Source organism: Patella vulgata, chromosome 2 (assembly GCF_932274485.2).
Source record: "Patella vulgata chromosome 2, xgPatVulg1.2, whole genome shotgun sequence".
NCBI classification, from domain to species: Eukaryota; Metazoa; Mollusca; class Gastropoda; family Patellidae; genus Patella; species Patella vulgata.
This window is the reverse complement of record NC_065880.2, coordinates 36,176,403-36,188,934: the sequence shown is the minus strand read 5'-3', so window position 1 is coordinate 36,188,934 and position 12,532 is coordinate 36,176,403. Positions and strand designations below refer to the sequence as shown.

Here is a 12,532-nt window from a genome sequence, read left to right as displayed (position 1 = left end):
TATCTGCAGGGCTAAACAGTACACATGTAATTTCTTCTATACTACAAATAAAATCCTAAGTATTACATGTTCTACTGATCATATCTTTGTTTGTCTCCCAAACTGATGTCAAGAATCCTAATCCAAATTTACTGAAAGTAAATGTACAGTTTAACCAATTGTCTGTTAAAGAGATTTGATTCTTGCATGTGTGCAGATAGATTCTTCTGGATTTGATTATCTGCTAACAACAAGCACAGGTGATTGGCCAATTAAACGTACATGTAGACGAAAGAGGCATATCCTACCTTCATTTTAGATGAAGGTCTGTTATTCCACAAATACAGTATATTTATAAATATATTCTCTCCTAGTTTACAGACTTGTAGTCGTGAATAAGGTGCTATAGTTGTTATAAATACATTTAAAGATGATAATATATATTCCAATACACGGCTTGCCTTTTCTTTTCTGTTAAAATAAATCATATATTAATTCACAAATATTGACAACACCCGTCTTCATTACTCAGAGAAGTAGGATGTTAAACCCTATTTCATTCATTCAATTAGACAAAAAGACTGATAAATCTCACTTTGATGGGGACATAATTTAGCCAATGTGGTCTCAGGATACTAACAGGTTGAATGCAATTTCTCTATAAAGTCAGACATCCTTATATTTGAGAATTGCAACTTCAATATCAACATTTAAAAATGCAGAAAATATGATTACTTGAAAAACAACACATACCTGACATTTCTAAAAACCTCAGTAAAAAATCTGATAATTTTTTGTGGATGAAGATCACATTGCTTTGATGCTCCAGATAATAAAAGAAATATCAAACGGGACTGGACAACTCTGTCAAGCGTACATTCTTCATCAACAAATAGCTTACAATACTGAATTAGCAATTCTGTAAACAAACATGCCTAAAATGTATTGTATTTCTGGTAATTAGGGGATCATTTTTTTTTACTCCCATTATTATCTCCCCTAGTCCCCTTAATAAAACAATAATTTAAAACAATAATTATTATATCGCTAGTAGTAATTTTGTTTTATACTGATATATATATATAACACTGGTTTTAAAAACAAAAATGATCATACCTTCAGTAATCATTTTGTTTTATACTCATATATAACACTGGTTTTAGAACAAAAATTATCATACATTTAGTAGTCATTTTGTTTTATAATAATAATACTGGTTTTAAAACAATAATTATCAAATCGTTTGTAGTCATTTCGTTTTATACTCATATAAATCACTGGTTTTAAAACAATAATCAATGTTGGTATTTAGTAGCCATTTTGTTTTACACTCATAATTTTAAATCATCTCTCAATAATAAAACATGTTAAAGTTTATCACACTGGTTTTAAAACAATAATCATACAGCTCATAGCCATTTTCATTCAAAATTATCAGAAGAAACAGTTTCCCCATACACTTTGTTACATCTTCTGAAGTACAAGACACATTTATCCAGACTAAATTAAATCGTTGTGTTAAATATTATTAAACTATCATGTGGTGTTGTATAATAAATTTAGAAGTTATGAATGATCAATGATATAAAGTGCAACCTACCATGCCAGTTATCTGATTTAAGCTCGGTCCAGTATTTTCTAACAGGTAGAATATTCTTTAATAAAATATTACTAAAATCTAATCCATATGCTGAACACATGAAGTCATCTCTTAATACTTCTAAAATAGTTGATAACAGACTAGATGAACGAAGCCTTGGGCCACCTAAAATTGAAAATCAATGTTCTATAAAGTTTTCCTATCTTGATGTCTAAGTTTTAAAAATAAGAACAGTAGCTTTATATGCAAGTCAAAATATTTTAAGAATATACCAACATTTCTGGAGCCGAAGTTCTATAAGGCTTTCAAATTTTAAATAGAAATTTCTATTTGGTTTGAGAGAAATGTGATTTAAACCATCAAAAAATACCCAGCTGTGATTGGTCGGTAACATCACACTGCCTCCAAACAGAGAACTCTATAATTTGTCTTCAAATTGATAATGTTAATTTGACAGGGTAGTATTAGATAATGTTGAATATACTATTCAGAGATAATACATGCCTGAGAGAGATAATTATCCACATTTTATATACAATAAACCTCAACTTAAAACATCAAATAGGTCATGGACAAATGCCATCAACAAAAAGAGAAAAACAATCTCATCGCATTTTCATTTCATTTATTGGCATACATGTTGCGCTATTTAGCCTTGGAGAAAACCCACAAGGTTAGACAACCAACATTCCTTTTCAAATATTATCTTGGGATCGAACTCAAAGCTTATGTAGATAATACAAGCCTGTGATTTGAGACCCAAGAGTCTTAAATCATTTGGCAACCCTACCCATCAGTTACCTGTCACCAAAATAGAAAAAATCAAAGAAACATCTATTATTTTTCATAGACATTCAAATGTACATACGCTTATCAGCTAGTCTCACAACAAATTTTACCAGTCCACCAATCTCCTGTTTTTTCTTCTCTCTATTTTGTTGGGATATGGCAGAAATTTTCTCTTTTGCTTTCTGTAAATTACTTGTTTCTATTCGCACATACAAAATCACAGCCTAAAGTAATTGTAAGAAATCATGATATTAGGGCAATCCAGAGGTAGTAAATTAAAACTTTGGAATGAGCTTGAGACAAAGTTTTTTTCACCTTCAACAAGGATATGTTCAAACTGGGTCTTATTAATGAAAACTAAAGACATAAAGAGGCATTTGAGCTTTGGAGATCTTAATATTTTTCAATTAGATACGATTTAAGTATGTATGGAGAATGTTCAGAGTATGTTGTATGCAAAATCTAAGACATGTTTAACCATCCAATTTACAAGTGATACATATCTTTTGGCTATTCAAGGTTATTTTGAATGTTTATTACTGGTACATATTCATTTTCGTCCTTTAAATTGACACTTCATTAAAAAAAAAAAAAATAAATAAAAGATCTAAATCTTATTTGGATTTTAGTGTTTGTATATAAAATCCTTGCAATTTTGGATCTGACTGTGTTTTAAAGAACAGTTTCATGCATTGTCTAAAAGTATGGACATGCATTGTCTAACAGCATGGAAAAATTGTTTGCTAACCTTGAATATACAATCCCAGGTAAGCAGACGTCCAGATGATTTGCTGTGTCTATCATCAGAGTTTTTATCTAATGTTTGGATCACTGAAGATTTATTAAGTAAATTTTGTAACTTTTCTGCATTTTTCTGAAAATATAAAACATAAAAACACTCTGCCAAATTAATTTATTCCAAGACTTAATGATTCCTCTACATTCTGATTGTAGATACTGTACTTATCGACTGTAGGAATGTAGATACTGTATTTATCGACTGTAGGAATGATAACATATGCCGAAGTCACTCAGAATGTACATGAGATTACTATTATATGTATATCAGTCTTTAATTAATGCAACATTATCATGTATATGTCAATAGAGAACTGGAAATAAGCATTGCCTCAATTCTAAATTCGTCCTCATTCAATTCAAATAGAATCCTATACTATGTGTCAGCAAAATCATGCACAAGCAGTAACAGCACACAATACATAAAATACTAGTAAGTAATGCTCTAATGAGATCATGAATGATGTAACTTCCAATTCTTTATTAAAAGCATATTGATGAACAAACAATACTATAGCATATGTTGTCAAAATCACCTTTCTTTCTGTAACTTTATCGGAATCTAAGGCACGACAACAACTATGTATATCTGATAAATAATCCATAATCTTTTTTAAACAGGATACCTGTATTTCATATATTTACTACTGTTCATTTAACACGTATGACTGAAGTTTAAGCTCACTCTGATTCTGAAAATAGAAATAATATTAACTATAAATAGGCTACTTAAAGGCCGTGCCGGAAAAGGTTCATAAATTTTTTAAATAATGCAAGTAATTATGTCAACATATCCTTTCCATAAGTATAACACGAATCCGAATGTCAATTTTACAGGTAAATTTGAACATTAGTAATTTCTGCCATTCTCTGTGGGTAGTCGTAACTTTCCGTAAATAAACAATCTGTGACGTCATTTTAGTCCTTCTGCTCATATTCTAGTCTATATTTCTATGTGCAGAAGGACTAAATATGATGTCACGGATTGCTTATTGATGGAAAGTTCTGACTACCCATGGAGAACGGCGGAAATTACTAATGTTGAAATTTACCTGTTGCAGCCACTTGCAGGTAATATTGACATTCAGGTTTGGGGTATACTTCTGGAAAGGATATGTTGACATAATTACTTGCATTATTTAAAAAAAAATTGATGCTTTTCCAGTGATCTTTAATACACGACAAAGCTCCCTCCCCCCCCCCACCAATTACTCTTTGGGTGAAAATATCTAGACTCACAACATTATCTCTGGCCTGGATCTATCGTCAAGGTATTGGTTTATCTACTACATAAGCAGATCTTAGAAGCGCATTGATCAACTGAATGGTATTTGATTAGTCTAATCTAAATCAAATTTTGTGCCAAGTTTGAAGTTCATTTGCAGACTTTTTGTCAAATGTTGGTTAGAATTGGCTGTGTATTTTGGGTGCTTTTTTGGTCAAATTAATTATTTTGTACGGATCCTTGACCATCTGAAAAAATGTCAAATAAAGCACTCAGACACCTGGCTAAAGCTTAATTTTTTTTAGTCTGTATCTGTATTTGGCATAAGTCAATTAAGTGTATGTATCTACACCCTGGAAGTGGAGTTGCACTTATTGGCGTTTTTGAAGAGATTCTTAATCATGGATTTGAATATGATATCCAATATGAGATAATATATCAAAGACATTTATTTGGATAGTGACTATATCAATCAGTGATACTGCTCAACAAAATGGGAGAGAGAGAGAGAGAGAGAAGAGAGAGAGAGAGAGAGTACCGGTATCCGGGTATACAATTTACATACCAACGTAAGTGAGAATGGCGCTATATATTGTCATTGACATGCATACTTCGTCCACGAAAACAAAACAATATAGCTCTATTCATGGTGAAGTAACTAGGTGAAACAAACTGATTCACAAAATGCATTGCTAGTAATTCCATAATTCAAGGTTGGAACTGTCATTCACATTTTGGCGCTTTTGATGAAAATTTACCAAGCCATTCCAAGATTATCTGAGTTATCTTCCTTGACGCATCTCCATTAACCAGTCCTTACAAAAACTTTAGGTTAATTAAAGTTATCCAGACGCTCGCAGTAAATAAAATCTTGTAAAAGGTATTACTCGCAGTGACTTTAAAGGGACAATAACACTCTTGCTGGCTTGACAGCTCCAAAAAATAAAAAAATAGCCTTATTCTAAGTACTAGCTGTGTTAGTGTCCTACCTGTTGTGTAAATTATCCATTAAATCCTATTTTACTTGTCCAGAGGGTTCAAGAATATTTTAAAATCCATTTTTTAAGTCACATTTGAAAAGCTTTACGTCAGCCTTTTCAAATCATTTTTCCAATTTTTTAAATTAGGTGTGTTAAGATGAAATTTGTATCATCAATTAATTGGAATATTGTAAAATAGTACAATTTGTTGACCAGAATAAAGATTGTGACATATTCAGTTACAACAAGAGTGGTATTGAGCCTTTAAAAGGGTTCCAAGTGAACGCCTGGGGGAAAAAACACCTTATTTGGCGCCCCAACAAGTAGAATCATATTTTTTTTACCACTAAATTCTGTTAAATGCATAGGAAAACAGAAGAAAAAAACAATTATTTGAATTATATATTATGTTTAATAACAATACGGACATTTTTAACAGGCAAAACTTTATTGTTGAGCAGGTGAGAGGAAAATTTGCGCGCGAGGGCGTCTCGCGCCACCACATCCTGTCAGTGCCGGGCTGTTCTTCCGAAGACCCACCTGTCAGGTCATTGCACCAAGGCCCACACAAGTACGTAATCCTGGGGGGCTCGAGTATGTATGTAACTATGATCCTTAAGGGCTAAAACTATTTGTTAAGGCCAGTTCAATTTTTGGTCAAGGTTGCTGAGATGTAATAAGGTTAGCACGTGATTGTTGGCGAGATTGTAGGATGGGGTTAGGGTAAGCATTGGGGCTAGGCTCAGCGGGTTAGGGTTAGTATTTGGGATTAGCGCTAGCCCTGTTTACATGTACATCTCGTGACCTAGAGATGACGAAAAATTGAGTTGGCTTTATCATTAGCACTGATCAGTAACATTATTGGCATCTAAACGAGTCTCAAATATGATTTCTGAAATTCGCAATTGAAGCACCGGTAATTATCACTGTGCATCGCACGTACACGTGCCCCTCGATATGCCATCCCCTTTTTTTAGTTTTAAATTTAAAAAAATAATAATAATATAGACAAACCCGCCGCTCGCGAATTGTTTATAAATATACACGTTGTTGTGTATAACAATAGCTGAATTTTAAAACTGCTAAAAATACAACTCTCATTATATTTACAAGTTTTCACGTGCAACTTGCAGTATTTAATCTGCTCTGTTGCTAGAGAGATCTTCGCGTTGCCAAGGTTTCTTTTGAGATAAATACGGCTAACTGTACCTGGTTAATGCAGACTACCTAAACTTTGCATAATAACGCATGCGCAGATAACTGTAGCAACCTGTTAGCGTTTATTAGGAAGGTAGAAGTTGTGAAGGAAAGACGAAGAGGAAACATAAAAATAGCAAAATGACAGCATACAGGGTGAGAAAAAAAAGCAACATATTATTTAAAATGTTTGACTCATTATAGACTATTTAGTATCAGTTGTTCGGACGTTAACATTGAGTTATCATTGTGCTGTGTTGACATTTATTGAAATATAATTTATTTTAATTTTGCCTGGTTGTGATTTAGGTGACTCACTGACAGGACACGTTCGTTCACTACAAAAATACCATTAACGAAGACTGAACTTAAATAAGTACCTCACATTAGCATTGACCGAGTAAGGAGGTTATCGTCCGCCTCTACCTGGCGGATATCGAAAATAGTGATGGATGTAGCATGTAGGCCCCCCACCCCCCTCCTAAAATATCTGTAGGAGTGTAGGCCCTATATGAAGTGTATTATGAGAATGTAAATATTTCACTTATCAATTTGGTTTCTATGTAAAGTTGTAAAGTGAATATTTATTTGAGCTTTTTGTTGGTTGGAGAAATGGGGAAATGTTATGTTCGGGTCCAGATATACGCTACATCACTGACGCCCTGAAATTTCTAAATTTTCAGCGGTCCTCATGCTCCCCACCCCAATTCTCTATGTCTAACTAAATACCACTGATCGCAAACTGTTGCACAGCAGATTGATGAAAACCCTACCGGTAAATATCCAGCCGTTCGATGCAGAGTCAGTCCACTGCCAATGTGTTAATGATTACATGCATTTCCCAGTTAAGTGGTTAGGACTTGATTTTTATGCTGCCAGAAAATCTTTTGTCCAGATTCTGAAATTACCTTTCTATTATAGGTAATAAGATTGAAATATTAAGCCAGATGTTAGATATATCCTCCTAGAACAATGCAAATTTTTATTTGCCACCTGGTTAAAATCAAAATAATCCAATTGTTCTATTGCAAAAAAAACTATGCATGTCAGTTTCTCAGCAAAGAGATAGAAACCGCTTATTTTTTTGACATAACACCTGTTGGCTACTGCATCATGGTCCGAAAGGTCTGACTCTTTCCGTGACCTCTTTTATTGTTATTTTGAGGGCTGGTCACCAGGGAATACTTGGATGGTTAAGGCCACTTTTTCAGTTAATTTTACTAACCTGAGTTTTTGAGAATATTCAAAGATTCTTAACCGAAAAACACCTTATATTATAAATAAGGTTAAAAACTTTGATCAAAAGATAAATTAATTACTTTTCTAACATAAGCTTGTCCCAGATTTTTCTACATATGTTGGAATTTGTGTCAAAGACTCCCAGATTGTCAATACATAGTAGATATATTCTTTTGGGTACATCTTTGTCTTTGAATAGATGAATCATAGTTCTCAGGGATATACTCTTCAAAAAAAAGGAGTGGATATTGAAATGCAAATACCTATGCAGGTTGTGATATGATAAAGAGGCATGGACACTTGACATGCTTTGAGAGTAGCCTATGTTCACAGATGAAGAACTTGTCGCCTCAACCGAACCACTGAGCTGCACATGCGACACGCATTAGCGCCATACATATGGGAGGGGTTCATTGTCAAATTTGACACTTCAAGGAAGGGTTGATGAAAACTGCCACGTGCTGGTTTATCCTATCCATGTTTGCTTTCCTATCGGTTCTTGGATAAGATTTACTGTTTAGCGTAACTTTGTTTTAGTGTGTTACGTTTAATTTGATTGGGAGACGTGTTCGTCAACGTCAACCGACAATACTGCAAGAATTGTCTGTGATTGCACTGCAAGAGGAGTGGGTCAGATTGCCCCAAATCCTGATTGGACGGTTGATTAGGAGCATGCCACAACTGATTGCTGAATGTCTGAGAATTGGTCGAGCAATTACTCATTATTAAGACAAAAATCAAAAACGTCCATTTTCACTTTTGACAGTGTATCTCTTTGTGAATAAAATGGGGCCATCAGATAAACCACCCTTATGAACTGTTTATGTCATGTGTAGGCAAGTGGCCTGTTATTAACATACACTAGTTACCTCAAATAAAAACATCAGTGCATTTCCCGCAGTTTTGTATTGTTTCTGAATATCCCCTACTTTTTTGGAAGAGTACAGTTTGTTGAAAAGGCAAACTAACCAGCTTTCGAACAGCGTTCATTTATTATGATGTATTAGTGGTTAAAATAAAGGACAAAATACAGACTTGATATTTCTGAATCTGCTATAGCCATTATACTGTGAAAATTGAATCCCCTTTCAGGCAGCTGATTCTAAACGAGAAGAATATAGAAAATATTTAGAAAAGGCTGGAGTTTTGGATGTTTTAACCAAAGGTAATTGTATTAGTTAATTGGGGACTATTAGAACACAACAACTCTTCTAATTTGGGATGTAAATTGAAATTCAGATGTTCACTAAGTGAATGACTTGACTTGCTTCAATGATGATCCTTTTCTGCTTTGGCTATGCAGAGATAAGCACCTTGATTTTTTGAGGCTTTGGAAAATGATACCTTTGGATTCTAATTGATGCAAAATGTCCAAACTTGACTGAGTTTTATAATGAATATGTCCTGCTGTGTGATACTGAGATTAGTTGAGACAGGAACACAATAGCTTTGATTCCAGTTGTTTGAGAGTGATAAAACTTGGTTTAGTTTCATTACATCAAAGGAAGGAGCCATGTTGGCTCAGTGAGTAAGGTGCTGGCTCACTAAACAGGAGGTCCGGGTTTGATCCTGTTGTTAGTATGAAGTCCTTTGGATGTACATAAAAGAACCATTTGCAGTGTTTTTTATCTTGTTTCAGTTTTAGTGGGACTATATGAAGAACCAGAAAAACCAAACAATGCTCTAGAGTATCCTTTTGTCAAATTAAACTCAACAATATGTGACGTATCTTTATTTGAGTAATATTAGTAACATGTAATAATCTCTATATGGTCATCAATGTAGCGGTAGTCTGAATACATTACCCATCCTCCCCTCACTGCTCCACAACCATCTCACACAACTGCTCCATTACACCCCTTAGATGATTGAAATGACAATGTTACATAATCTGAGATACATGTACATGTAACTTGTATAGTTTTATTTGTAACATTTCTTTCAAAGCAAAATGTATTATTTTTGCAAATCCTTTCTCGGTGACTATCACACATTTTATCATAGGTATACTTAGTTCCTCTAATATAGGCCTACACCCTCTTTAGATGTTTGAGGGGGGTTGGATGGCTGAATGGTTAGCGTGCGCGCGCTGTATCATAAAGTCTGTCATTGAGTCGACTGGCGTGGTTTCGAATCCCCGGTTGTACGTGGCAAGAAGTAGGGTCGCCTGTCCAACCTCGTGGGTTTTCTCCAGGTCCTCCGGTTTCCTACCACTGCTAAAGACCCCTACGCGCAAGCGAATTATATAAATAAAATTAAACCATATGTTAGTCCCGAAATGACCTAGTTTGTGTCGAGTGGACGTTAAACCCCATTTCTCTCCCTCTCTCTTTAGATGTTTGAAGTTTTATGCTAATATGTTACCGAATTCAGTCTAAGGCACACATAGTTTATAGTTTATTTTTTATTTCATTCTTTAAAAGTTTATTTGCATACACCAAACTTTTCCTTAACTAGAAAAGTTTTCTGCGCCAACATTTAGGAGCCACAAGTCCAGAAACGGCAGATGTTGAAGCACTGAAACTAGAAGTTACAGAATTACGACAAAAAAATGAACAGTTACAAGAAGAAGTAAATGATTTAAAAGCCAAAGTAAGTTAAAGTTACTGATATTTTTTTTTTAAACTCCTTGAAATAATATTGTTTAGAAGAAAAAGATATAATTGTCCCAATAATTCCATACTGAAAAATAATAATTATCATTATATACACATAAGGAAATAAGGAATGAATTTTGCCACAAATGCTGTATTTATATCTCTTATTATATCTTTTCATTTTAGGTACAGCAGTATGAACCAGATCAGGAGACCCCTGAGTGATACAACACTCATTGTCATAATATTTCATAATATGTACATTCATATACATACTTAAAAAACTAATTTATATGTTATTGTGTAAAGTAAAATTTATGTCATAAAACTAGGATCTCAGTTGTTTTTATATGCCAACATTTTCATGTGGACATATTATACCTGCACCCTTGTCCGTCCGTCTACAATTTGTTTGTGGACACTGCAGGTCACAATTTTTATCCGATTTTGACGAAACTTGAAATATAGGTCTATCTCCCAAAGATATCGGTTCCTTTCGATATTGGCACGTATCGGACCATAACTTCATGGATTATGCCCCAGATTGTACGAAAAATCATGTTTTTAGCTTGTGGACACTCTAAGAGGTCACAATTTTCATCTCCCAAAGGTCTTGGTTCCTTTCAAAATTCGCGCATGTCGGACCGTAGAGGGTAGCTTGTAACCCCTATAGAGGTCACAATTATTATCTGATTTAAAAATAACGTTCGAATATATCACCGTTAAACCATAATATCGGTTGAGTTCGAATTTCGTGAAAATCGAACCAAAACTGCCGGACGAAATGGCCGTCCCTCGTACGGAAATAGTGTTAAAAAAATATGGTATATCAGTGTTGTGGACCCTCTAAACGGCACGATTTTGATCCGATTTTGATGAAACTAACATAGATGTTTATAACCCAAAGATCTTGGTTTCTTTCGATATTCGCGCATTTCGGGTCGTAACTTCCTGAATTATGGCCCTTGATTGTACGAAAAATCGCGTTTTTAGCTTGTTGCTCCTCTAGGTAATAATTTTTATCCGATTTTAAAAACCGTTTAAATATATCACCAGTTACACCAGAATGTAGGTTGAATTCAAATTTCGTGATATTGAACCAAAAATGGCCGCCCCTCGTACGGAAATTACGGTAAAAAATGTAGTACAACAAGGTTGTGGACCCTACAAAGATCACAATTTTCATCCGATTTTGATAAAACTTGAAATGCATGTTTATAACCCAAAGACCTTGGTTCCTGTCGATATTCGCACATATCTGAACGTAACTTCCTGAATTATGGCCCCTGATTGTACGAAAAATCGTGTTTTTAGCTTGTGGTTCCACTGCGGTCACAATTTTTATCCGATTTAAAAAAAAAACGCTCGAATGTATCACCGTTACACCATAATGTCAGTACAGTTCAAATTTCTTGAAAATGCCGGACAAAATTAAAGCACCTTGTAAACAAATAGTGTAAAAGTATGTAATACTAAGATTGTGGACCCTCTAGAAGTCACAATTTTGACTTGATTTTATGAAACTTGAAATCTATGATTATAACCCAAAAATCTTGGTTCCTTTCGATATTTGCGCACATCAGACCATAACTTCCTGGATTATGCCCCCGGATTGTTCTAAAAATCCATCGTGTTTTTTTAGCTTGTGGATTCTCTGGAGGTCACAATTTTTATTCGTTTTTAAAAACCGTTTAAATATATCACCATTCCACTTTTTGTACGCAAATTGTGTAAAAATATGTAGCCTAATATGCGAAGGTTGTGCACTCTCTAGAGATCACAATTTTTATCCGATTTTGATTAAACTTAAAATATATATCTTTATATCCCAAAGATCCCAGTCTCTTTCGACATTTGCGCATTTCAGACCATAACTTTCTGGATATGGCTCCCGATTGTACGAAAAGTCTCCTTTGTTTTTAGCGTTCTCTACCCATCTCTTGCAAAATGTGGGCGTATCTTGCCTGGCAACCGCTGGTTTGTACAAATGTTTATTTTGATGAAATGATAAACTGGCCTACCCAACCAAATAAAATATACCGAGTTGGGTAATTGTGGATTTAGGAGAGGGCTGTAGTGGATAAACCTAGTGGGGGAAATTAGAGACATAAAAAAACACATAAACTGT

General features: G+C 34.3%; 2 protein-coding genes across 2 annotated transcripts in view; one reads left to right on the top strand and one right to left on the bottom strand.

Moving 5' to 3' along the window:
• The window catches only part of LOC126810975 (serine-protein kinase ATM), a 50,727-nt gene extending 45,585 nt beyond the window's left edge, over window positions 1-5,142 (bottom strand). Inside the window, exons 1-7 of the mRNA XM_050536428.2 lie at window positions 4,957-5,142; window positions 3,703-3,858; window positions 3,117-3,242; window positions 2,448-2,592; window positions 1,580-1,744; window positions 733-898; window positions 288-450 (exon numbers count right to left, since the gene is read on the bottom strand). Of these exons, the coding sequence (XP_050392385.1) occupies window positions 288-450; window positions 733-898; window positions 1,580-1,744; window positions 2,448-2,592; window positions 3,117-3,242; window positions 3,703-3,771 (834 nt within the window). The 5' untranslated portion in view covers window positions 3,772-3,858; window positions 4,957-5,142. The remainder of the gene's footprint in view (window positions 1-287; window positions 451-732; window positions 899-1,579; window positions 1,745-2,447; window positions 2,593-3,116; window positions 3,243-3,702; window positions 3,859-4,956) is intronic.
• A 1,455-nt stretch (window positions 5,143-6,597) lies between these two features.
• Window positions 6,598-10,736, top strand: LOC126809557 (c-Myc-binding protein). Its single transcript, XM_056098968.1, has 5 exons — window positions 6,598-6,724; window positions 8,900-8,972; window positions 9,447-9,495; window positions 10,270-10,399; window positions 10,591-10,736. Exons 1-5 carry the CDS (start codon window positions 6,710-6,712, stop codon window positions 10,627-10,629), a joined length of 306 nt encoding a protein of 101 aa, XP_055954943.1. The 5' UTR covers window positions 6,598-6,709; the 3' UTR covers window positions 10,630-10,736.
• The last annotated feature ends 1,796 nt before the right edge of the window (window positions 10,737-12,532 follow it).

Coding starts and splice junctions, on each gene's coding strand:
- LOC126809557 (XM_056098968.1), top strand. Junction 8,973..9,446: donor TTTGGATGTTTTAACCAAAG/GTAATTGTATTA, acceptor ATCTTGTTTCAG/TTTTAGTGGGACTATATGAA. Junction 10,400..10,590: donor TAAATGATTTAAAAGCCAAA/GTAAGTTAAAGT, acceptor TTTTCATTTTAG/GTACAGCAGTATGAACCAGA.